Source organism: Triturus cristatus, chromosome 2_1 (genome assembly GCF_964204655.1).
Source record: "Triturus cristatus chromosome 2_1, aTriCri1.1, whole genome shotgun sequence".
In the NCBI taxonomy this organism is placed as follows: Eukaryota; Metazoa; Chordata; class Amphibia; order Caudata; family Salamandridae; genus Triturus; species Triturus cristatus.
The window spans coordinates 869,546,274-869,572,541 of record NC_140581.1 but is presented as its reverse complement, the minus strand read 5'-3'; the positions used below and the strand labels follow the sequence as shown (position 1 = coordinate 869,572,541).

Sequence of the window (26,268 nt, the reverse complement as noted above, 5' to 3'; positions counted from 1 at the left end):
CCATCATGCACCGGCGGCTGAGTTCGTCCGCTCTGGCGTTCAGAGAGCCAGATGTTGAACCACCAGGGTGATGCCCTGGTGTTCCAGCCATGTCCAGAGGCGCAGGGCCTCCTGACAAAGGGTTCACGGCCCCACCCCGCCCTGTGTGTTGCAATACCACATGGCGGTGGTGTTGTCCGTGAACACCTGCACGACACTTCCCCAGACAGAGGGAAGGAAGGCTTTCAGTGCAAGTCGGATCGCCCTCCGCTCCAAAAGATTGATATGGAGCCGAGACTCCGCCGGAGACCAGATTCCTCTGATCTCCGCCTCTCCCATATGGCCCCCCCATCCCAGGAGGGACGCATCCGTCACTACCACGTGCTCCGGTTGGGGAAGGGAGAGGGATCTGCCGCTGACCCAATCGTGATTCGTGAGCCACCACTGCAGCTGTTTCGCAGTGCCCTCCGAGATCAAGACGTGGTCGGACAGGTTGCCGTGATGCTGGGCCCACTGAAACTTCAGGTCCCACTGCAGAGCCCACATCCGCCATCTGGCGTGAGGTACTAACAGGATGCAGGAGGCCATCAGCCCCAGAAGCCGCAGCACCAACCTGACCGAAATCCAGGCCAGAGGCCGGAAGATGGGAATCAGGGCTCGAATGTCCAGGACCCGCTGTTCCGGCGGATAGACCCGGAACTGCGCCAAATCGAGAACCGCCCCTATGAAAAGGAGCTTTTGGGAGGGACTCAGGTGTGACTTCGGCACATTGATGGAGAACCCCAGCAAATGCATGAGGTCTGCCGTAGTCTGGAGGTGGGAGACGACTTGCTGGGGCGAGCCCACCTTCAACAGCCAGTCATCGAGATAGGGGAAGACTGGGACCCCTGATCTGCGCAGATGAGCTGCGACCACCGCCAACACTTTCGTGAACACCCGAGGGGCACTGGTGAGGCCGAAGGGGAGCACGGTGAACTGAAAGTGCTCCTGACCCACCGTGAACCGCAGGTAACGCCTGTGGGCCGGCAGGACGGGGATGTGGAAATAAGCGTCCTGCAAGTCCAACGCTACCATCCAGTCTCCAGGGTCTAGGGCAGCCAGAACCCGAGCCAAAGTTAGCATCTTGAACCATTCCTTCCGGAGGAAGGCGTTCACGCTTCTGAGATCCAAGATCGGGCGTAGGCCCCCTTTGCCCTTCTTGGGAACCAGAAAGTAGTGGGAATAGCAACCACGACCTACTTCAGGACCAGGAACGCGCTCGACGGCCTCTTTGGCCAAGAGGGCCGAAACCTCCTCCCGGAGAAGATGCAAATGATCCCCCGACATACGGTGGTTCTGTGGTGGCATGGCTGGAGGGGTCGTCTCGAAGGGGAGGGAGTAGCCCCTGCGGACGAATTGCAGCACCCACCTGTCCGAAGTGATGGAGCGCCAGTGGAGCAGGTGATGGCTAACTCTGCCCCCCACTGGCGTTGAATGGGCCTGAAAGCTCGGACTAGGAGGGCTTTGAGGCGGATGCTGCCGGGGTGGATGTGGACTGACCGGCACGTTGTCCTCCAGAACCGCCTCGGCGGAAACCACGTCCGCGTGCAGGTTGGTTCTGCGGCCGGTGGCTGGGCGGACGTGAGGAGGCGCCCCTTCCTTGGCCACGAAAGGGGCGAAAAGCGGAAGTTTGCGGCCGTGGGGCCGAAAGACCCAAGGACTTGGCCGTGGCCTGGGAGTCCTTGAACCGGGCCAGCGCACTGTCCGCCTTCTCGCCAAAAAGGCGAGTGCCATCGAAGGGCATGTCCATGAGGGAGCTTTGGACATCCCCTGAAAACGACGTGGACCTCAGCCAGGCGTGACGCAAAAGCGTCACCGTGGTGGAAATTGCCCGACCCAGCGAGTCCGTGGTGTCTAGTCCACATCTAATGGCGTGCCGCGCTGCATCTCGCCCGTTAGCAAGGGTTTGGGTGAGTTGCTCCCGGGCCTCCTCCGGGCACAAGGGCAGCACGTCCTCCACCGCATCCCACAGCGAGTGGGAGTAACGGTCCAAAAGGCAAGCGGTATTCAAAGACCGCAGTCCCAAACTCAGGTAAGAGAACAGTTTCTTGCCAAACTGCTCCAACCTCTTGGACTACCTATCCGGAGGAGCGGACGGGAAGGAGGATTGGGAGGTAGAGGCCTGGATAACCAGGCTATCGGGTGGGGGGTGGTGGGAGAGGAATGTGGGGTCGCCCGGAGCAGGGCGGTGGCGCCGGGCAACGTTCCTGTCCACAGGAGGGACTGTGGAGGGCTTGGACCAAGTGCCCTGGAGAACGTCACTGAGGGCCTCATTAACCTGCAGCAGAGGCTCAGTGGAGGTTGCTGTCGGTTGAAGCACCTCGGTGAGGACGTTAGTCCTCACAGCCACAGCAAGCAACGAGCCCCAGGGCTTCGGCCGCCTTGCGCAGCACCACAGAAAAGGCTGCACCTACCTCCGAGGCCACAGTCGGAGGAGAGATGAATCCAGCGTCCGGAGAGGTATCCAAACCGCTGGCGTCCCCCAATTCCTCTGCCCAGTCTTGAGACAATTGGGCCTGTTCGGCCAGAGGGTCCTGAGACCCCTCCCAGTCGCCCTCATCATCCGATTCCTGGTAGACAGGAGGAATGATCGGAGCCGGACGGTGGATGAAGCGGTCACCCATCGGCGCCGGTAACGGCGTCGGACGGCGCTGTACCGGCGCTGGGTCCGGAATAGGGCTAAACTGAGGCTCGACGCTGAGCGGGGTCGGGGGCGGAACCGGTGTCGGCGCCGTCGTGAGGTCGACCGGCGCCGGCAGAGATCCAGGCCTGGATCCCTTGGGGACCTGAGGCGTCGGGGCCGGAGCCCTCGACGGCACCGGGGCCGGAGCCGCCGGCACGCGAGGTCGCCCAGTCAACCCTGCGGGGCCCGAAGGCGTGCCGGCAGGCGTCGACGGCGGAGCCAGATTCCTCATGGCCGAGAGGAAGGCACTGACCTCCGCCGGAGTCGCGTCAGTCCCAGGGACCGGAGGGTATGGGGACGAGCGCGGCTCCTGCGGCTCCGATGGAGCCGCGGGGGTGGAACCACCCGGACCCTTGGCCGGGTCGCGCGACCGGCGAGGGGAGTCCGAAGAGCGCGGACGCTGCTTGGACTTCTTAGAGTGTTTGGAGTGACGGGACTTACCCGAAGATCCCGACGAGCGATGTCGATGGCTGCGGCTCCGCGAGCGGTCCTTGGACCTCCTCCTGGACCGGGACCGAGAGCGACGCGGAGCAAAGTGTCAAAGCTCGAGTAGCTTACGGGACCGCTCCCGCCTAGCCTTCGACGTCAAGGCCTGACAGTCGGGGCACGACTCCACGTCATGGTCGGCCCCCAGGCAGTACAGGCACCGGCGATGGTGATCCGTTATCGACATCAGTCGGTGACAGGCGTCACAATGCTTGAATCCAGGCATCCTACCGGCACCAGATGTCGTAGTCGAGTAACCAAAAGAGGTCAAAAAGTTAGTCAAAAAGTGACTAGAGGTAAGCTCTTCCCGGATCGGCGCTTACTGGCGCGGAAAAAATAAGAACTGACGTCAGCGCGCGAAGGCGGCGTCTAAGTACTCCGACTACCGACGTCAGCGCACGACACCAATGACGGACGCGGAGCCGCAGACGACGCCTAGCGACGCATAAGGGGTATTACTACAAAAATCTTTCCGGATCCAGCCTGACGACTGGGGATATTCTAAGGTGAGGAATCTAACTAACGTGTTTCTTTCAGATACACGTTTACTCCTTCTCACAGCCCGCATCAAAGCGGCTATAAGATGTTTACTTGTGCATGAATAAATATTCCAAGGGGGGTACAACACGTTTACTCCATCCACCAGCGCACATTGAAGCAGCTATAAGATGTTTACTTGTGCATGAATAAATATACAGATGAAGCTATAACATGTTTACTCCACCCCACAACCCACATTAAAGCAGCTATAAGATGTTTACTTGTGCATGAATAAATATACAGATGAAGCTATAACACGTTTACTCCACCCCACATTAAAGCAGCTATAAGATGTTTACTTGTGCATGAATAAATAAACAGAGGAGGCTGTAACACGTTTACTCCATCCCACAACCCACATTAAAGCAGCTATAAGATGTTTACTTGTGCATGAATAAATCTTCTCAATCCAAATAACAGACTAACATATCCACCACTCAAATTACTTTAATATTTTACTATACAAATTCACCACTAATCCTTATGGGTTCCAGAGTAGCATGTTACTCACCGAAAAAGTGCTTCAACACCTCAACAGGGGTAGCAAGAGCTATATACATGCAAAGCTTTTCCCTCTTCTATCCCTCCACTATCCTTCTCAATCCAAATAACTGGCTAACATATTCACCATTCAAAAGACTTTCATATTTCACTATACTAATTCACCTCTAATCCTTTATGGGTTCAGGTACAGTAGTGTGCTACTCGCCCAAAAAGCACTTCAACGCCTCGCCAGGGGTAGTACGCGTAATATAAATCCAATTACAATACAATTACAATAAGGCTACCTCACATTCTACCAAAGCAAGCAAACAGATTACAATATTCTTTTTAAGTGCTACTCTCAGGCATTTAGCTTTGTGGCATTTTTCTTTCACAATCTACAGAACTGGCAATTTTTTCACTAGCCTCAATTGCAATCGCCGAAGAAAAGAACATTCCAGGGCCTCTTCCAGCCTCTTTAAATTGTCCACCTAACCAAGGTGAAAATTCCTATCTTGGCTTTCCTGGTAACGGAACCTCACTTTTACCTGTTTTCTTACTTCACCATCCATCTTTAGACAAAGAAAAATAGTTCGTCACTGTTGAAATAGTAAATAAAGACATTGTAATTAGAACAATGCAAAGATTATACGAGCTGTACCTTTATGAGCTGCATGAGTTCAACAGCCAGCTTTGCCTTCTGAACGTTAATTGCTTTTATTTTGGTATTTGCACGCTGCTCTTCTAATTCCAGGTCTATGTCTTCCTGCTCCATCTGTTTTAAGCTATGGGTAAACAAAGAACAACATTTGCACTTTAACTTAGTGTCTGATCTTTTCCGTTTTAAAATATGGGAATTGGCAGTGCATGCAAGTGTTTTAACCAGTGACTAGTCTGAGTTATAGATGAAGTAGGTAACCACTTTAAGTTCTTTAAAACACATTCACAGTGTAATGATGACTGGGCTGCTCCTAGCTAATCCAATTTTTTTAAATTCTATTTTGATTACTCAACTATAACCACATGCCCAAAGTCAAATGGAATAATTTTAATGCACGCTTCAGAAATTGAAAAGATGCCCTGTCACTTGGACGGAGCATCATTAATCATGGTGCTTGCCGCGGATGTTTACATTTTCTAGTTCGGTCGCTTTCGAAAACCAACAAATGGTTGGAATACTAAACTCTTAAAATATATTTTGTTTTTTACATGTCCACATTTCCCAGCAGTGCATGCTTGGCACAACTGTCACAACTCAATCCAACAACCTCAGAGTGGGAATTTACCACCTCAAACCAAACAGACCAGTCTGCAGTGCAAAGGAAGTCAGATCCCTATTTAGCTTTCGATGCAGCTTGAGAAATGTCTAAACCCCATTTTCCACATCCTCCAAGTTTAACTGTAATGAAGTTACTTACACTGTGTAAGTATAAACATTGCATGGGTGGCATGCTCCTCGTGTCCAATGCAGTCTTCTCTCCACACAAGCACCTCCCACTTTCCCATGATAACGATCTCCCTGGTGTTTATTCCACCTACCCGTAGACTCCTCACCTTTTTCTTGAGTGGTCAAATATTCTGGGGCTTTAAGACCTTGGCAATGGTGGTCGTAGACTTGGGGGGGTTCAATGCAGGAGTAGGAGCTGGTTTGCACTAGGTAAACAAAAATCAAATCTATCTGGGCTTCAGTGAATGGGAGCAATGTCTTTACAGCGGAGCGTGGCAATAACAGAATTTCTAAGAAGACATTAGCCTCATTTTCTTCCAAAGGTAATTTAAGGACCTCTAATGCCTTACACAGGACAGCTGTGAATGAGGCCACTTCCTCTGAGAGGGATCATGAAGGACACTCCCTAGTCCACTTCATGAGAAGTGTCCAAGCCACTAGCATTCTGAAGGCTATAGACACCACCATCTGTGCCCAGTGGGGGAAGAAATCTCCATGACTCCGAGTCATTATCTTCTGGAAAAACTATCTGGGGCAATTGAACAGAATGAATGTCAAATCCTTTGAGGGAAGGGGGTCGATACGGAGCAAGCAGGGGCTACAGAGCCTCAACCGGGGGTTCAGGTCGACTGCCTTTGATGTCCAGTGATGCATCCTATTATGACTGTAACAGGTCTAAGTATGAGCACTCGGCATTTAACTTTGTGGTAGTGATGGCGAGCAGTAACAGGTCTCTTAGGGAAGTAGCGTGGAGGTGCTCGAGCTCAGTACCCAACAAACACACATTAGAATAGTAAATGACTGTCCAACTCTGTGTCAGACTTCCAAGAAGAAACTTACTTTATGCACCTTAATAATAAACATTACACACAGCAAAATGTACATAAAGACATTTAGTCTCCCGCCACTAGAGTCGGTCGGTACCCCTTATTGCTACTGTCCCCGGCGGTTCCTTCTCTAGGTCTGGTGCTAGCACAATTACCTCAGGTACAGATTAGCCCTGTAAATTTCTGTTAGCTCTCAGTTTTCTAACACTCCGTTGATTCGTTCACACCAACAAATATCTTTCAGTCCATGAATGGGCTGGTGCTAGTCAGATAGTGGCCTGACTCCTCCGATGGTTCCTCATCTTCTCTGGGGCCAAATGCAAGCCAGCAGTTCCTCTCTGCCCACTTACCAGTCACGTCTAGGTGACGATTCTGTGGTCGGAGATGGCAGTTCAGGGAAAAGCTGAATCTACTCACAGCTGGTCAGCGAGTGCTTGCAGGAGTCATGATCAGGCTGCACAGGTACAGAACAGAGCATTCATACATCGCCTGGCTACTGCAAATAAGACCTCCACACAGGCCTGGCTGGTTGGATGGTGGCGCATGGCTTCAGGTACGCAAAGATCTCAGAATGCACAGTAGCTCTGTGTCATGCTGGAAATGGGTGCAGGTGCAGTTGGGCTCAAGCCACGCATCAGTTTCACAATTTGGGCGCTGTTACTCAAGTCGCACTGTAGCTTCACAGATAGGGTTCAGTGGCTCAGGTCACCCGCGGGTTCATGATTCCCAACAGGAAACGCACTGGAGAGTTGTGGGCCTCCAGACACCATTGCACACAGATCTTCCCCACAGTACACCAGTTACGCAGACCTGCCATACAGTTATCAAACTGCACCTTGCTCTTCCTGGACAGTCACTCCTCCATCAGGGTTGACAGTCTCCTCCCCTCTCTCAGAAGACAGGCTGACATCTAGGCATTTCAGGAGCAGGTAGTAAGATTTTGCAGCATGGGGTAGACGCAGGTGATGTCCCCTCTCCTCTGGCAAGTTGGCTGTCAGGGAGACACCTGATCTGATTACACAGCAGTGCCCTGTTTACTCTGTGGAGCAGGACCATCTGAGCACTGGGCTCTTTTCCCTGCACTAAGAAAAATAAAACAATAGCTCACTTTCTTGACCTGGTTTTGCTGCTGTCCAAGCTCACTGCCACAAATCGCAGGAGGGTTTATCTTTCCCCTTCTGCACTTGGATGGCAATGGTAACTGCCTATTTGGACTGGGGTGAATAGTGCTGCCCTGAGAATTGAAGCGGACAGAGACCTTCGGAAAAACCCCATATCTATGGCATGAACATCCTGCTGCTCAGGTTCCAGGTAACTGGCTAAAGAGGATGCAGAAAATTATCACGAACTGTTTTGGTTTAATTATTATGGTCATCATCATATTCACAACGCCAACATTCTCAGGGAAATATAAATCCATATGCAATGGGAACACTACCAAACCCTTTCTATCAACAATCCTCAATGTCCCTATCTTAAACAGTGGTGACAGATCTAATCCTTCTGTGTTTTACTATTTACAGAAACCTGAGAGGTTAAAAAGTTCTTGATTCCTAACTGCAGGTTTATTTATTCATCACATTTTATCAAAATGCTTTCAAAACAAGGTTGAGAATATTGGAAAGAAAATATCAACGAAAAAAGTGTTAAAGGACTAGTCTGTGACATAATTTGAGTAAGGAGATAAAGGAGTACACAAGAATGATAGCCAGAAGGCTGTAGTAGCAAAGCGGAAAGATTTAAAAAACCTCAGGATAGCAGCAATGGTCAAAGACAGATGGTAAAACAAGCTGAAAAAAAGTGAGACTGCGGACATGCCTTACTGTTCTTCAGCAACAGATGAACATGATACTTTCCTTTGGTAACGCCTTATCTTGTAGAGACTATCTAGTTGCAGATTCCTTACCTTAGAATTATCTCCAAGTGCCAAACTAGCTCCGGAAAGTTTTCTTGAGCAGTACCCCCTGCACGCCAGTAGGTAGCATCGATTGGCTCAGCGTGGCGTCGTTGGCGCCAGAAGTGACGTGCCCATATGGGAGCCACTCCAGTGCGCCAACGTCAGTTACTTTTCATGACTTTCCAAGCCAGAAGCACAGAGAGACAAAGTACACTGACACCTGATGTGAAATACTAGGGCCCTGAAAAGGGAAGGCCCTGTCCCTAGAAATCCGGTCACAGAGCAGGGCTGTGAGCAGGGCTGTATAGAATCAGCGGCTAGATAGAAGCTGTACCAGATAAGGCGTTACCGAAGGTAAGTAACTTGTTCATGTAATAGAGACTTCTAGCCGCAGATTACTTACCTTAGAATAGATACCAAAGCAATATCTCCTCAGAGGTGGGTCTGTGGACCAATTTCACATGAGGAAGTCCTGCAGGACCAAACAGGCAAAATGCCCATCTCTACGTTCCTAACGAACAAGTTACTTACCTTCGGTAACGATGTATCTGTAAGAAACACATTAGTTAGTTAGATTCCTCACCTTAGAATATCCCCAGTGATCAGACTGGATCCCGAAGATTTTTGTAGCAATACCCCTTGCGTGTCGCTAGGCATCGTCTGCGGCTCCACGTCCGTCGTTGGCGTCGTGCGCCGGAATGACGTCGGAGTACTTAGACGCCGCCCTCGCGCGCTGACGTCAGTTCTTGTACATAGCTTTCCGCGCCAGGAACGCAGAGCCATGCAAGAGACCGACACTGGTGCCAAAAAATCTAGGGCCCTGAAAAGGATAGCCTTAACCCTAGATGTCAGTTCGCAGAACGGGGAGGATGGGTGGGTCGGTGAGGAATCTAACTAAGGAGTAGTTTCTTACCTGTAACTCCAGTTCTGTAGTAGGGGTATCTCTGTTATAGTCATAATCTATGAATAGTCCCGCCCATGTGCGGGGACCCCGGAGCAATCAAAATATCTCTTAAGCTGTCCTGCATTTGCAAACCTGCAAAGACACTTAAGAGACAGACAAAATAATACAGCCTAATTAACAATATGGCTGCACTGGCCAGCACTTCATCTGAAGTGAACACAAAAGCCAAAATAAAGTTTAAATGTCATTTTTATTCACATCTGACATGTTCCTTTATTGTAACACACTCCCTTCACCAAAATCCCTTTAAACAATAGAGAGGAAGGGGTGGACAGACAAGCCCTATAGGCTGTCATTATGTGTCTGCTAAAAGGATACCGTGCCTTTAAGGAACTCTCCAGAGACCCCCGGTATCCCAGGATGCACAGCCAAAGCAAGTTACTTTCAGTTCTTTTTGAAGGTGTATAACAACAGGCCTGATACTGTCAGGTTACTCCACCGGGGAGGAGGGAGGGTCGCTTATGACTATAACAGAGATACCCCTACTACAGAACTGGAGTTACAGGTAAGAAACTACTCCTTCTGTAGTAGGGGATCTCTGTGTATAGTCATAATCTATGAATAGAATGGCAAGCCCATCCCAACCAACAAACAGCGGTGGAGTAAAAACCGAACACCAACAAATTACTGTGCAAACAAATTCCTCAGCGAAGCCTGTCCAACCTGCGCATCTGCCCTAGCGTCAGAGTCCAGGCAGTAATGCTTTGTAAACGTATGGACCGACTTCCAGGTGGCAGCCTTACAAATGTCAGCAATTGGGACATTCCTAAGCAAAGCCGTAGTCGCTGCTTTGCCCCTAGTCGAATGCGCTGTAGGCTTACCCCCTAAAGTCTTATTAGCTTTCTGATAACAGAGCTGAATACAAGACACAATCCATCTGGAGATGGACTGTTTCGAGGTAGCTAGACCAGTTCTTACTGAACCATAATTTACAAACAGTTGATCCGACCTGCGGATGTCTTTTGTCTTATCTAGATAGAATTTCAACACTCTACGCACATCTAGCGAATGCAGAGACCTCTCCGCCGGAGAGGAGGGATGCTGAAAAAAATGTAGGCAAAGTTATCATTTGATTTACATGAAAATCAGATATCACTTTAGGCAAAAACTTAGGATGAGTACGCATTACCACTTTAGAAGCATGGAATACACTATACGGCTCTTGACAACACAGAGCCTGAATCTCACTTACTCTCCTGGCCGATGTAATGGCCACAAGGAAGGCGGCCTTCCAGGACAAATGCTGCAGAGAAGCCTTCTGAATAGGTTCAAAAGGCTCCCTTATTATGCTGGACAACACCACGTTCAATTCCTACGGTGGAGAAGGTCGTCTAACAGGGGGAAACACCTTACGCAAACCCTCCAAAAAATATTTAATCACAGGGATTTGAAAAAATGAGGTTTGGGAAGGGCCCTTTCTATACGCAGTCAAAGCTACGAGATGAACTTTAATAGACTGAAAATTAAGCCCAGATTGAGCTAACTGCAGCAGATAAGGCAAAATAACATCTTCTTTACAGGATGTCCTTTGCCGTGCACCATAAGCAGAATCTCTTCCACTTATAGGCGTAAGAAGTCCTCGTAGACGGTCTCTTCGCCTCTTTCAAGATCTCCATACAGTCCTGAGGTAGGTTCAAGTGTCCATACTGTACTAGCTCAGGAGCCATGCTGCCAAACACAAGGACGAGAGATCGGGGTGAACCATCTGTCCTCCGAACTTCGTGAGAAGGTCCGGCTGACACGGCAGGCGCCGGTGTGGCAGAACAGACCGGTGAAGAAGGTCGGTGAACCACCATTGCCTCGGCCACTCCGGAGCAATCAGGATCATCCTGGCTCTGGATTGCGACAGCTTGATCAGCACCGCCGGAATCAGAGGAATGGGTGGAAAGGCGTAGAGAAAGCTGTTGGACCAGCTGATCCATAGGGCATTCCCCAGTGTCCCTGGTTGGTAGTACCTGGACGCGAAGTCGCAGCATTTGCTGTTTTCTGCCGTAGCGAACAGATCGATATCCGGAGTGCCCCACTCTGCGAAGACGTCTCTTAGCACGTCATCGTTTAGCACCCACTCGTGATTTTCTTGAACGAGCCTGCTGAGCGCATCGGCTTGGGCATTCTGCACTCCCGGCAGATGGGTTGCCGTGATCGATAGGTTCCTGGCCACCAGCCAATTCCAGATCGTCTGTGCCTCCCGAGACAGCGTGCGTGAACGGGAGCCCCCCTGCTTGTTGAGGTAATACATGGTAGTAGTATTGTCCGTCTGAACTAGCAGGGAGTTCGTCTTGAAGGAGGGATGGAACGCCTTCAGGGCCAAGTGTACTGCTCTGAGTTCCAAAAAGTTGATGTGGTAAGTCATCTCTGTCTGTGACCATGTCCCCTGAATCTGAAGAGGGCCCGAATGCGCTCCCCAGCCCTGGAGAGACGCATCGGTCACTATGGTCTGGACCGGAATATCCTTGTGAAAGGGAGTCCCCTTGCAAACATTCTCTGAGGAGCACCACCATTTCAGAGACTGTAGAGCGTGTTGGGACAGATGAATCGTGTCCTCCCAACGCCACCGCCTCTGGTCCCATTGATCCTCCAGACATTCCTGCAGAGGCCTCATATGCAGACGTGCATTGGGGGTGAGAAAGATGCAGGAAGCCATCGACCCCAGTAAAGAGGACACCGTCTTCACTGTAGGAGAGTGGGCTGAGAGGAGGTGCAGGGCCTTCCAACGGATAGATAAGCGTCTCTCCTCCGAAGGACACATGCTTGCGTTCAAAGTATTGACTGAGGCCCCCAAGTACTGGAGACACTGCACAGGGATCGGCACTGACTTCGACATGTTGATGTGCAGTCCCAGGCGATGAAGCAAGGCAGCTGTCCTGTTGAAATGACACTGGGCTGCCTGGTACGTGGAAGCTTTGATCAGCCAATCGTCCAGGTATGGATACACAAACACTTTGTTCTTCCGCAAGTGTGCTGCCACCACTGCCATGCACTTGGAGAACGTCCTTGGTGCAGACTTCAGACCAAACGGGAGTACTGTATACTGGTAATGGTTGTTGCCTACCAGAAACCTCAGGAACTTGCGATGCTTTTGTGCGATCGGCACATGAAAGTAAGCGTCCTGCAGATCTATGGCGCACAGCCAGTCTCCTCGATGCAACTGAGGGTAAATCTGATGCAGGGACAACATACGGAACTTTTCTCTGCGGATCCACTTGTTTGCTTGACGCAGATCTAGAATAGGCCTGAACTCGTTCTTGTCCTTTTTTCTGTCGAGAAAGAACCTTGAGTAAAGACCTTTTCCTTTTTGCCTCAAAGGAACAGTTTCTATCGCCTTCTTCTTTAACAGAATGTCCGCCTCCCCCTGGAGCTCGCGCACCATGTAGGGAGAGCGCACTGGTGGAATCTGCGGAGGCGGGCTGGTGAAACGAAGACTGTACCCATTGCAAACAATATTCAGCACCCACTTGTCCCGAGTTATTGTTCTCCACTCTGCAAGGTAGTATTGAATACTTCCCCTCCACCGGAGCGGGTAACGGATGAGGGGGAAGTGACCTTTCAGGGCTTCGACCCGGCCGGGCCTTTGTTCCCTGACGAGGATTGATGCTGGCCTCTGCCCCTCTGGCGCTTTTGAAAGGACTGCCTCGGGAACTGTTGTTGTTGCTGGTGTTGGTGTTGTTGTTGACCAGACTGACGCCCTTGGCCGCGTTGTTTAGAATAACGCCTGCCATAGGAACGGAATGACCTCTTCTGTTCCTTGGGTTTTTCCAACCCCATGGCCTTCAGGGTTTCTGCTTCGGCCTTTATGCGGGCCATTTCGTCATCCGCATGAGACCCGAACAACGTCGTGCCAGAGAAAGGCAAGTTAGCAATCTTTTGCTGCGCTTCGGGCTTTAGAGAGGTAAGCCTCAGCCAGGAATGTCTCCTCATGTGTACTCCATGACAGTACCCATGGGCCGCCAGCAACGATACATCCCCCGCTGCACTGATGATCTGGTTGGAGACCATCATGCCCTCATTCAGCACCTCCTGGAAGTCCTACCGTTTATCCCTAGGTAGGGAGACAGCAAACTGTTGTAGGGAGTCCCAAAGCGATCGGTCATAGCGACCCAGCAGAGCGGAGGCGCTAGCAGCCTTCATAGTCGTGGCCGACGTAGAGCACATTCTCCTCCCCAAGGAGTCCATCTTGCGACTCTCCTTATCCGGAGGAGCCGTGGAAGAGGGCGTCGTGGAGTGTTGTTTCCGCGCCGCAACCACAATGACAGAGTCCGGGGGAGGGTCCACCCTGAGGAACGCCGGGTCCGAATCAGGGGCCCTGTACTTTTTCTGCAACCGTGAGGGAGCAGACTTCACCACGGCTGGTGTCAAGAAGACCTCCATGGCTGGTTCCTCCAAACCTGGAACCAAAGAAAGGAGGGGGCGTGACAGGTGAGCCTTGTGCAATGTCTCAAATATCACAGAGGTAGTGGGAACCGGCACTGCCACTGACATTCCCAATTTCGCCGCCCCCCTCATCAGTACATCCTGGAAAGTGGCAATATCATCCACCGGCGAGATTCTAGTAGGCGGCGTTTCCGACAACGAGGGGGAAAGCCGTCCATTGCCTGAGGAGTCCGTATACCTCGTGCCTCTGGAACGAGATCTATATCTCCGTCCTCCATGCCTTGTGTGAGTGGACAATCTGTGTCTGCTCCGTGACCTCTGGCGAGATCGAGAGCGTGATCTCAGTCTGCGTGGGGCCTTAGGAATCACCGGTAGCCGAGGAGACGGCGGGAGCTGAGGCACCGGCGGTGGGGGAGGCGGCGTAGGTCGCTTAGGAGGAGGAGGGGGAGGAGGAGGAGGAGGAGGAGGAGGTGGAGGAGGCGTAGGAGGCTTCTGAGGCTTCTGAGGCAGCGGCTGAGGGAGAGGCTGCGGAGTTCCATCACTCCTTGCAGGAGAACCCGGACTAGCACTGTCCGGACTTCCGTCCACCCTTCTCTTCTTGGCGGGCCTATCCCGTGCTGAAGTAAACGAGGGGGAGCGCCCTCTTCTCCTAGATCCACGACTGGATATCGTAATCACCGAAGAAGTGTTACCCGATGTCCTCGACGTCGAACTGAGCGTCGACCTCGTGCGGCTCCTCCTCGCCGTTGACTGCAAACGGCGGCCCCTCGACGTCGAACGGCGGCCCCTCGACGGCGATCGCCTTCGCCTCGACGGCGATCTGTGCCTCGACGGCGATCTCCTTCGCCTCGACGGCGATCTGTGCCTCGACGGCGATCTGTGCCTCGACGGCGATCTGTGCCTCGACGGCGATCTGTGCCTCGACGGCGATCTCCTTCGCCTCGACGGCAGTCGCCGGTGTCTCGGTGTCGATGGCGTCGATCCAGGAGCTGACGGCGAAGGTGACGAGCAGGTTTGCCTCGACGGCGAGCTGCGCTGTCTGTGGGGCTCGGTCCGACGTCGATGGTGTGTCGACGTCGACTGTGGAATCCTCGACGTCGACCTAGTCCTAGGTCTCGCCGGCCCCTCTCTCGACGTCGAACGTCGAGAACGCCGGGATCGACGGCAAACACACCGGTGCTGTACCTCTCGCCGTCGACGTCGTCGCCTTCGACGTCGAACGCGATATACTAGCCGGTAGGTGTCGTTTCTGCTCCTTTTTCTGCCCGGAGGTCCCTCCAGTGGCTGAAGCATGGGCAGAGGAAGGGGAATGAGATCCTCCATGCCCCGAAGTCCCACCTGTTCTCTGCTTTTCCTGTCCCTGAAGGCGAATCTTCTCTCTGTCTCTCAGGGTCCTCTTGGAGAAGGTCTTGTAGATGTCACATGTAGCAGGGACATGTGAAGATGATAAGCAGAGAATACAGACATCATGTGGGTCCGTCTTGGCCATTTTCCTCCCACACTCAGGGCATTTATCAAATAAAGCCATGCTAAGAGTGGGTCAAACTGCACCAAATTGCAGGATGCAGCAGAGAAAGGCTCTAGATGTCGAATGAACAACTTCTTTTATCAAAAAAACCAATTTTTATCCAAATATCCACCCAAAAGGGTAGAGCTCAAGCTCCAGGGTCCTGCTAGCAGGAGCCGGAAAAAAGAACTGAAAGTAACTTGCTTTGGCTGTGCATCCTGGGATACCCGGGGGTCTCTGGAGAGTTCCTTAAAGGCACGGTATCCTTTTAGCAGACACATAATGACAGCCTATAGGGCTTGTCTGTCCACCCCTTCCTCTCTATTGTTTAAAGGGATTTTGGTGAAGGGAGTGTGTTACAATAAAGGAACATGTCAGATGTGAATAAAAATGACATTTAAACTTTATTTTGGCTTTTGTGTTCACTTCAGATGAAGTGCTGGCCAGTGCAGCCATATTGTTAATTAGGCTGTATTATTTTGTCTGTCTCTTAAGTGTCTTTGCAGGTTTGCAAATGCAGGACAGCTTAAGAGATATTTTGATTGCTCCGGGGTTCCCGCACATGGGCGGGACTATTCATAGATTATGACTATACACAGGGATCCCCTACTACAGAACTAATGTTTCTTACGATACATTGTTACCGAAGGTAAGTAACTTGTTCATCTGAAAGAAACACGTTAGTTAGATTTCTCACCTTAGAATAGATACCCAAGCAATACCAACCCCGGTGGTGGGTCTGCGAACCAAGATCACACCAGAAAGTCCTGGAGGACAGAACGGCCAAAGAAGCCATCCCTCCGGACTTGGCTGTCTAGGCAATAGTGCCTGGCAAACGTGTGCAGCGAAGCCCACGTCGCCGCCTGACAGATGTCCTGCAAAGGGACTCCCCGTCCCAAAGCAGTAGTAGCCGCTGTGGCCCGAGTAGAATGGGCTCGCAGGCCAACAGGAGGGACCTTTTTTGCCAAGGAATAACAGGTTTTTATACACAAAACGACCCACGGGAGATGGTCAGTTTGTGCACAGCTTTCCCCTTCTTAGCACCCACGTAGCCAACGAAAAGCTGGTCGTCCACCCGGAACTGTTTCGTGCGGTCCAAATAAAAGGAGCGCGCGTTTTGGGTCCAGACGGTGGAGCCGCTCTTCCTCTTTGGAAGGATGCGGAGGCGGAAAGAAGGTGAGCAAGGTGACAGATTGCCCAAGATGAAAGGGGGTCACCACTTTCGGTAGAAAGGAAGGACGAGGCCGAAGGACAACCTTGTCCGGATGAACAGATAGAAAAGGAGGCTTGGACGATAGAGCCTGGAGTTCACTCATCCGTCTAGCCGAGGTGATGGCTACCAGGAAAGCAGTCTTAAGAGTCAGAAGACGAAGAGGACAATTGTGAAGAGGCTTAAAGGGAGCGCACATCAGAAATGTTAGGAGAATATTCAAGTCCCACTGAGGCATTACGAAAGGGACAGGAGGGAACGTGTGAGTAATGCCTTTAAGAAAGCGTGACACTACAGGGGACTTGAAAAGAGAGGGCTGATCAGGAAGCCGTAAGAAGGCAGAGATGGCAGCAAGATAACCTTTCAAGGTGCCCAGGGCAGAGCCCTGCTGGGCCAAAGAAAGAAGAAAGAGGAGAACCTCAGAAAGAGGGGCAGAAAGGGGATCCACAGCCTTTGCTGTGCACCATGCCACAAATTTGTTCCACCGGCAGGCGTATACCGTCTTTGTGGAGAGATGCCTGGCTGCCAGAATGATATCACAGACTTCAGGAGGCAAGTCAAATGGCATCAACTGCCGCCGCTCAATCTCCACGCATGGAGGTGGAGGCTGGACAGGTTCGGGTGGAGGACTGTCCCCTGCTGCTGCGAAAGAAGATCCTCCCGAAGGGGCAGACGTATCGGAGGATCGGTCAACATACTGAGTAGCTCGGGATACCAGTACCTTCGTGCCCAATCCGGAGCCACCAAGATGACTTGGGCCCGGTCGCGCCTGATCTTCTTCAGCACTCTGGGCAGAAGTGGTATAGGCGGAAAGGCGTACAACAGACCGCAACTCCACTCGCGACGAAAAGCGTCGCCGAGCGAGTGCCGCCTTGGAAATTCCAACGCGCAGAACTGCTGACATTGCGCGTTCTCGTCGGTGGCGAATAGATCTAACCAAGGCTCTCCCCACTGCTGAAAGAGACCTTGCGCCACCTCGGAGTTCAGACGCCATTCGTGATCCATCATGCACCGGCGGCTGAGTTTGTCTGCTCTGGCGTTCAGAGAGCCCGCCAGATGTTGAACCACTAGGGTGACGCCCTGGTGTTCCAGCCATGTCCAGAGGCGCAGAGCCTCCTGACAAAGGGTCCACGACCCCACCCCGCCCTGTTTGTTGCAATACCACATGGCGGTGGTGTTTTCCGTGAACACCTGCACGACACTTCCCCGGACAGAGGGAAGGCAGGCTTTCAGTGCAAGTCGGATCGCTCTCAGGTCCAACAAGTTGATGTGGAGGCGAGACTCCGCCGGAGACCAGAGGCCTCTGATCTCCGCCTCTCCCATATGGCCACCCCATCCCAGGAGGGACGCATCCGTCACTACGACATGCTCTGGTAGGGGTAGGGAGAGACTCTAGCCCGTGACCCAATCGCGGTCCGTGAGCCACCACTGCAACTGCTGTGCAGTGCCCTCCGAGATCAAGACATGGTCGGACAGGTTGCCGTGATGCTGGGCCCACTAAAACTTCAAGTCCCACTGCAGAGCCCGCATGCGCCGCCTGGCGTGATGCACTAGTAGGATGCAGGAGGCCATCAGCCCCAGAAGCCGCAACACTAGCCTGACCGAAACCCAGGATAGAGGCCGAAAGATGGGAATCAGGGCCTGTATATTCCGGACCCGCTGTTCAACTGCGCCGAATCGAGAACCGCTCCGATGAAGAGGAGCTTCTGAGAGGGGCTCAGGTGTGACTTCGGCACGTTGATGGAAAACCCCAGCAAATGCAGGAGATCCGCCGTAGTCTGGAGGTGGGAGACGACTGCCTGGGGCGAGCCCGCCTTCAACAACCAGTCGTCGAGATAGGGGAAGACTGGAACCCCTGATCTGCGCAGATGAGCTGCGACCACCGCCATCACTTTCGTGAACACCCGAGGGGCACTGGTAAGGCCGAAGGGGAGCACGGTGAACTGAAAGTGCTCCTGACCCACCGTGAACCGCAGGTAACGCCGGTGGGCCGGCAGGACGGGGATGTGGAAATATGCGTCCTGCAAGTTCAACGCTACCATCCAGTCTCCAGGGTCTAGGGCAGCTAGAACCTGAGCCAAAGTCAACATTTTGAACCGTTCCTTCCGGAGGAAGGCATTGACGTTCCGGAGGTCCAAGATGGGGCGTAGGCCCCCTTTGCCCTTCTTGGGAACCAGAAAGTAGTGGGAATAACAACCACGACCTACTTCTGGGCTCGGAACGCGCTCGACGGACTCTTTGGCCAAGAGGGACGAAACTTCCTCTTGCAGAAGATTCAAATGATCCTCCGAGATACGGTGGTGCTGCGGTGGCATGGCTGGAGGGGTCGTCTCGAAGGGGAGGGAGTAGCCCCTTCGGACGATTTGCAGCACCCACCTGTCCGAAGTAATGGTACGCCAGTGGAGCAGGTGATGGCGAACCCGGCCTCCCACTGGCGAGGAATGGGCCTGAAAGCTCGGACTAGGAAGGCTTTGAGGCAGATGCTGCCGGGGTGGATGTGGACTGACCGCGTTGTCCTCCAGTACCGCCTCGGCGGAAACCACGTCCGCAACCGCGTGCAGGCTGGTTCTGCGGCCGGTGGCTAGGCGGACATGAGGAGGTGCCCCTTCCTTGGCCACGAAAGGAGCGAAAAGCGGAAGGTTGTGGCCGCGGGGCCAGCGCAGTGTTCGCTTTCTCACCAAAAAGGCGAGCGCCATCAAAAGGCATGTCCATGAGAGTGCTCTGGACATCCCCTGAAAAGGACGTGGACCGCAGCCAGGCGTGACGTCGAAGCGCCACCGTGGTAAAAATCGCCCTACCCAGCGAGTCCGTAGTGTCGAGTCCACATCGGATGGCATGGCGCGCTGCATCTCTCCCATCGGCCAGAGCCGAGGAAAGCCGTGCCCGGGCCTCCTCCGGGCACAGGGGCAGCACGTCCTCCACCGTATCCCACAGAGAGTGGGAATAACGGTCCAAGAGACAGGCGGTGTTCAAAGACCGCATGCCCAAACTGAGCGAGGAGAACAGCTTTTTACCGAACTTTTCCAGTCTCTTGGAATCCCGGTCCAGAGGAGCGGACGGGAAGAAGGATTGGGAGGTAGAGGCCTGGTAACCAGACTCTCGGGGGTGGGCTGTTGGTACAGAAAACTGGGGTCGCTCGGAGCAGGCCGGTGGCGCCTGGCAATTTTCCTATCCACAGGAGGGACTGTGGAGGGCTTGGACCAAGTGCCCTGCAGAACATCAATGAGGGCCTCATTGAATTGCAGCAGAGGCTCAGTGGAGCTTGCGGCAGACTGAAGCACCTCAGTGAGGATGTTAGTCCTCACAGCCACAGCAGGCAGCTCAAGCCCAAGGGCCGCGGCCGCCTTGCGCAGCACCACAGAAAAAGCTGCACCCTCCTCCGAAGCCACAGTCGGAGGAGAGATGAATCCAGTGTCCGGTGAGGTATCCAAACCACTGGCCTCCCACAGTTCATCTGCCCAGTCCTGTGAAAGTTGGCCCTGAAGGGCCAAAGGGTCCACAACCCCTCCCAGTCGCCCCCGTCATCCGATTCCTGGTAAACAGGAGGAATGATCGGAGCCGGACGATAGACAATATGTGTCTCTAGCGGCGTCGAGCGGTGCCGCACCGGCGTCGGGACCTGACAGGGGCTGAACCGGGGATCGACGTCGACCGGAGTCGGCGTCGGAGGTGGCACCGGTGTCGACGCCGGCGGAGGAGGCGCGACGAGGTCGACTGGCATCGACGGGGGCCCAGGCATGGGCCCCTCGGGGACCAGCGGCGCCGGAGCCGCCAGCACGCAAGGTTACCCAGTCGAGTCCGCGGGGCCCGAAGGCGCGCCAGCAGGCGTCGACGGCGGGGCCAGGCTCCTCATGGCCGAGAGGAAGGCACTGACCTCGGCCGGCGTTGCGTCAGTCCCAGGGACCGGCGGGTATGGGAACGTGCGCGGCACCTGCGGCTCCGGCGGAGCCGCGGGGGTGGAACCACCCTGACCCTCGGCCGAGTAACGCGACCGGCGAGGGGAGTCCGAAGAGTGGTGTCGCCTCTTGGACTTCTTGGAGCGCTTCGACTTACCCGAAGACTTCGAGCCAGACGAGCGATGATGTCGAGTGTGGCTCCGCGACCGATCCTTGGACCTCCTCCTGGACCGGGATCGAGAGGGGCGCGGAGCCGAGTGGCGAAGCTCGAGAAGCTTACGGGACCGCTCCCGCCTAGCTTTCGAGGTCAGGGCCATACAATCGGAGCACGACTCCGCGTCGTGGTCGAGGCCCAAACAGTACAGGCACCGGCGGTGATGATCGGTCACCGACATCAGTCGGTGACAGTCGTCGCAGGCCTTGAAACCAGGCATCCTACCGGCACCAGATTCGAGAAAGTGACCAAAAAGAGTAAAAAAAAGTTAGTCAAAAAATGACTAAAGGGGTAGCTCTCCCGGATCGGCGCTTACAGGCGCGGAAAAAAGAAGAACTGACGTCAGCGCGCGAGGGCGGCGTCTAAGTACTCCGACGATGTCATTCCGGCGCACGACGCCAACGACGGACGCGGAGCCGCAGACGCGCCTAGCGACGCGCAAGGGGTATTGCTACAAAAATCTTCCGGATCCAGTCTGACGCCAGGGGATTTTCTAAGGTGAGGAATCTAACTAACTTTTTTCTTTCAGATTGTCCAGGCAGTAGTGCTTGGTAAATGTTTCCAGGGAAGCCCATGTTGCCACCTGGCAGATGTCTAGGACCGGAGCTCTGCAGTGGTTGCAGCTTTAGCTCTGGTGGAAACAGCACGCAAACCCAGAATGGGTTGCTTCTTAGGTAGAGCGTAACAGATTTTGATAAGAGAGGATGATCCATCCAAAGATGGCCCTCCTTTCTTTCCTCTGACATACCACATGAAGAGTTGGTTGTCCACCCGTAACTTTCGTGTGCGATCAGGGTAGAGTGACAACCCTCTTTTTAGGATCAAATGGTTAAGTGGCTACTCTTCCTCGTAGGGATGCAGTGGAGCGTAAAAAGTACGCAGAGTGATGGATTGGCCTACATGAAATTGATAGACCACTTTCTGGAGAAAGGAAGGTCTTGTACGAAGTATTTGTTTGTCTGGGTAGATTTTCAGATAAGGAGGTTTGGATAGCAAGGCCTGAAACTCACTGAACCTCTGGGCAGATGTTTTTGCCACCAGGAAGTCCGTCTTGATGGTAAAGAGCCTGAGAGGACAGTTGTGCAAGGGCTCAAAGGGAGTGCACATAAGGAAAGTGAGGACAAGATTTAGGACGGTGTGAGGATGGTGGCATGGGTGGCGGGCGCTCTAAGAAAGGGATACCCTTGCTGAACAATTTGAAGTACCCGCTTGTTCGATGTTATGGACTGCCAGTGGGGCAGTTGATGTTGGATCATGCCACCCACTGGGTGCCGGTGATAGTAAGAGAGCAAACTAAATGGATTGTGAGGATGTGGCTAACGGGAGTGGTGGATGGGTAAGACCTCTGACTGTGTAACCCACAAGGCTTGTAAGATCCACGTCCGTGGCCGCAAAAGGACTGGAGAGCCAGTAGGCATTGCTGGCTTGGCAGTAATGGACACAGATGGTAGCCCCCACAATAGCCTTGGGAGGGGTGAAAGACAGAATGGGGTTGATGTGGGCCAATGTAGAGACCCAGCGACAGGGCAGTGGCCTGGCTGTGCTTAACTTGGTCCAGTGCGGAGTTTGCCTTATCGCTGAAGCGACGGGAGCTATCGAAAGACGGGTACATGTGGGATGCCTGGACAGTAGGTCATATACAGTCCACAGCAAGTGGTGAACTTTGACGCATCCTTGCCTTCAGCAATAGCCTGGGCCAGTATGGCTCAGGCCTTCTCCAATACCATGGGCAGCACTTGCGCAACCAAATCCTAAAATGTGTGGGTGTATCAGCCATAGAGGCACGCGGTGTTCATCCACTGCAGTACAAGTCTGGCGGAAACAAACATGATTTTGCCAAAAGTAGCCTGCCTCTTGGATTCACTTTTCGATGGGGTGGCAGGGAACGCACCAGAGTTAACTTTGGAGGTAGAGGCCTTGGAAACCAGACTCTCCGAGGTGGAGTGCAGGATAAGGAAATCTGATTCCGCCATGACCCTTGGAGTCTCTTGCTTCAGCTGGGCACAGACCAACTTCTTCATGAGTAGCACACAGCACAGTCCCTTCTTTGCCAGCCACTAGGTTCAGCAGATGCAGTCCATGACAGTGCAACCTCTCTTCACCTGGTCCTTTGGGCAGCAGAGCAGTCCTTCTTCGGTCCTCTTCTCCAGTCCATCGAGATCGGAGTTCTGGGTGCTCTTTTAACACCCAGATAATTTCCTTGGGGGTAGATGCAGTAAGTAGCAAATGGGCTACTAGGTTCCCTCCCTCCAGATGACCACTTCCTGCAAAGTGTGGCATCTGTTTATCCCAGAATTCACCATTCTGCCAACCTCCAACAAGGCAGAACCCTTCTTTTGTTGTTTAGAGCTCCCTAGCCCAACCCAGACGTGTGGCTACCGAAGGGGCTAAACATCACTGAAAAAACTGTTTGGCAACTGGCTTCCCCTTTTCCTTTCCTTCCAGAGTGACAGCGTGTCTACCTAAACGATAGAGCAGCCCATCTCCAACGTGTTTACCATTTGCCTTTCAAAGGCAGTTTCTTCTTTGAAGCTCACCTTTTGGGCTAACACCTGTGTGGCTTCCTGCCAGGGAGAGGTAACACTGATCTTCCCTGCAGGCTTCGATTGTCTCCTTTCCTGGGAGACGTCTGAACGTCTCCCCAGGAGTAAAGAAAGCTGTCTCAGGAGGGACAGACTCCATGTGAAACCGTGGCCGGGCACAGGGGATTTAAGGCACAAAGTGGAAAGTTAAAAAGATTTTGACTTGGGCATCAAGTTGGGCTTAACGGAACAAGTTGTTTGATAACTTACAGTATCAACTTTAGTAGTGCTAGTCAGAAGGTAGCAGGGCTGCTGTGGCAGCCTGAAACGTTACACTCGCCATTGAGTCAACTAGTTTTTTCCACAGTAAAAACAACAATTGTGTGGTTTTACTGATTTAACAATAAAAAATACCTGTCACTTCCTAATACCCTGCCTTAGGTGCTCGCTAGGTCTTCCTTAAGGGTGACTTACAAATATTAGAAAGGGAGGACTTGGCTTTGCCATTACTTTAAATGGCAAAGTGGCTGTAGCACTTTTAAAACTGTCCTTCCAGTCTGCAGTCGCAGACAACAACCAATGTTTTACCTTTGTCATACCCAGGGTGGCACAGCCAGTGCTGTAGTCCCTAGGGTGAACCTTCAACTTACAGACCCTGGGTACCATATACTAGAGTCCTACCAGTACGTTAGCTTATGCTAACTGGGTACAAGCCAATTCAACATACACACTTTCATGTCAGGTCACAAGCACTGACTTCTAGTTAGCAGGCCTTAGTGCACTCTCAAAGTCGAAAAACCAGAAGCAAAAAAAAAGATGCATTTCCTTACAGGTGTTCTCTCGTACGATCGATCTAAAAACACAGTGCTCGTTTGGGGTCTAGGTGATGGAGTTTCTTCTCCTCTTCCTTAGAGGGGTGAGGTGGACCACAGAACGCTGGCAAGGTGATGGTTTGACTTCCGTGGAATAGCATCACTACATTTGGAAGAAAGGATGTCCCAGTTTGCAGAAACGAGTAGTCTGGGAAGAAGGTGGAATAAAGTGGGTTGATACACAGAGCTTGGAGCTCACTCATCGGCTGTGTGCATGTTATGGCAATTAAGAACACTGTCTTGAGAGCAAGAATCTGCAAACGGTGCAGCAGCCCAAAAGGAGTGCACATGAAATATGTGAGGACCAGGTTAAGATGCCATTTTTGCATAACAAAGGTAGAAGAAGAAAACAAATTCTGATGTCAAAAGGAGAGAACAAACGACAGAACATCAGATAACTTGACTTGGAGGGAGTCTATCTGTTGCAAGCCACACCAAACCACAAATTTGTCCCAATAACAGGTGTATACAGTTTTTGTCAAGGCTGCCTGTCATGACAACATCATCCACCTCCGGAGGAAATCAAAGGTGTTCAGGTGTCACCGTTGAATCTGCAAGCATGAAGGTGGATATAGCGGAGGCCCAGGTATAAGCCCCACTGCTGCAACAACAGATCCTCCAAGAGGCAGTGTGATCGGAGGACTGATGCTCATGCACAGGAGCTCTGGATACCATACTCCAGTGGTTCCCAAACTGTGCGCCGCGGCACCCCGGTGCGCCGTTAGGAGTAGCCAGGGGCGCCACTCAGATTTGGGAAAGATAGCGTGTGGCTGTGGGCTGAGCAAGCTTATAATCATGTTGTGTGAATGTGGGCAGTAAAATAATATGAGTCTTTTGACGCCTACCTGAATGCAGCAAGTGAAGCTTATTCCAGCCGCAGCGCAACTCACGGGGGAGTTACAAATGCCCCCTGCATAACCCGGGATCTTGGTTTGGCCCAAGAGCGCAATGCCGCCATACGTGCGTACGTGCTTTCACAGACGTAACCACCGCATACGCAGCAATGACTGCCCGCCGTGTTCTGCCGTGCCTTGGACGACCCTCCTCACAAGTAACAAGTATGTAAGAGGGCTGAATCACTGCTTGCTCATTGACTATTTTAATTTGACAAGTCGAGTTTGAAAGGGACAGGTTAAATAAATGTGTAGTGGCCCACAGTCTCGTCGGAAAACAGGAGTGCATCTTAATGAACACGTAGGCTCCTCGCAGAACAAATTAGGCAAACAGGTGCATATGAATGAAATTTATGGTGTAGTAAAGCTTCCTGGGGAACAAGAGTTATGTAGGGGGGAAAACACAGACTCGTGACATTTTCACTCAAGTCAAGATAAAGATTTCAAATATTTCTACAACTTCACACAGCCCGTGTATTTAGATGCTGGCTGCTGTTCCCGCACTTTGTTTGTGTGAACTTGAAGAAACACTGCGCCGGATTTTATAAACCAGGAATTCCAGTGGGCAAGTCCACTTTGGAAATAGGCCGCATTGCAGCCAGGATTAATTTCCGGACCCCAGTCTGACCCTCAGCTAAGGCCAGGCAGGAAGCATGTAACTGAAATAACCTGTTTCCCTTTCAGCCTCAGTGAAAGCAGTTCATCATTGTTCCCTCTGTATATTTCCCTATGTTAGTGACAACATAAGAGACCTCCCAAATTAAATAAGTATAAAGCCTTTTCTGGAACTGGTACTACCCCTCCCTATTTCTCTTACACTATTAACCTAGCGCTTACCTCGGACGAGACATCGCAGTGATATGCAAGTTCAGCTCAGACTGCAGCAACCTGGGCATCGGAGAGGCTGTTAAATCAACCCAGACTGGGGCATGTATGTTTTATTTCTGTGAAGAGGAGTGCGGCAGAGGGATGGGAAATACAGGTAACTAAAAGTGACACCAAAACTTTCAGTCTGAGAAAACAAGGGCAAGCAGCAGGTGGAAGAAGGAATACACGGGGGTAAAACAAAGTGTGAAAGAACCAAAGGGGAAGAGAAGGAAAGCAGGACATAAAGGCAGAGAGAGGGGAGAAAAAGAATGTTGAAGAACAAAGGCAGCAACAAGAGGGATGAGGTAATAGAAGACGCTTTAGCAGGCTTTTTCATAATTGAAAGTTTCACAAAGCGTCATTAATTGACCCAACAACAGATACAGCAGAGGCTGCAACAATGCAAGCTTCCTTAAAGCACCGAACAGGCACATATATAGCTGCTCTTTTTTTAGCTTTTAGTAGTGCATTCTTGGGCTTGTAGTTTGCCTTTTTTACATTATTATGCCGAGTATTATCTCGCAACTCATGGCAAGCGAGAGCTTTTAGCTAAAATGCCTGGACTGCTCAG

General features: G+C 52.2%; 1 protein-coding gene across 1 annotated transcript in view; it reads right to left on the bottom strand.

Moving 5' to 3' along the window:
- The window catches only part of SMC5 (structural maintenance of chromosomes 5), a 680,994-nt gene that overhangs the window by 358,629 nt on the left and 296,097 nt on the right, over window positions 1-26,268 (bottom strand). The window contains exon 16 of the mRNA XM_085633014.1: window positions 4,872-4,995. Coding sequence (XP_085489140.1) covers window positions 4,872-4,995 — 124 coding nt within the window. The remainder of the gene's footprint in view (window positions 1-4,871; window positions 4,996-26,268) is intronic.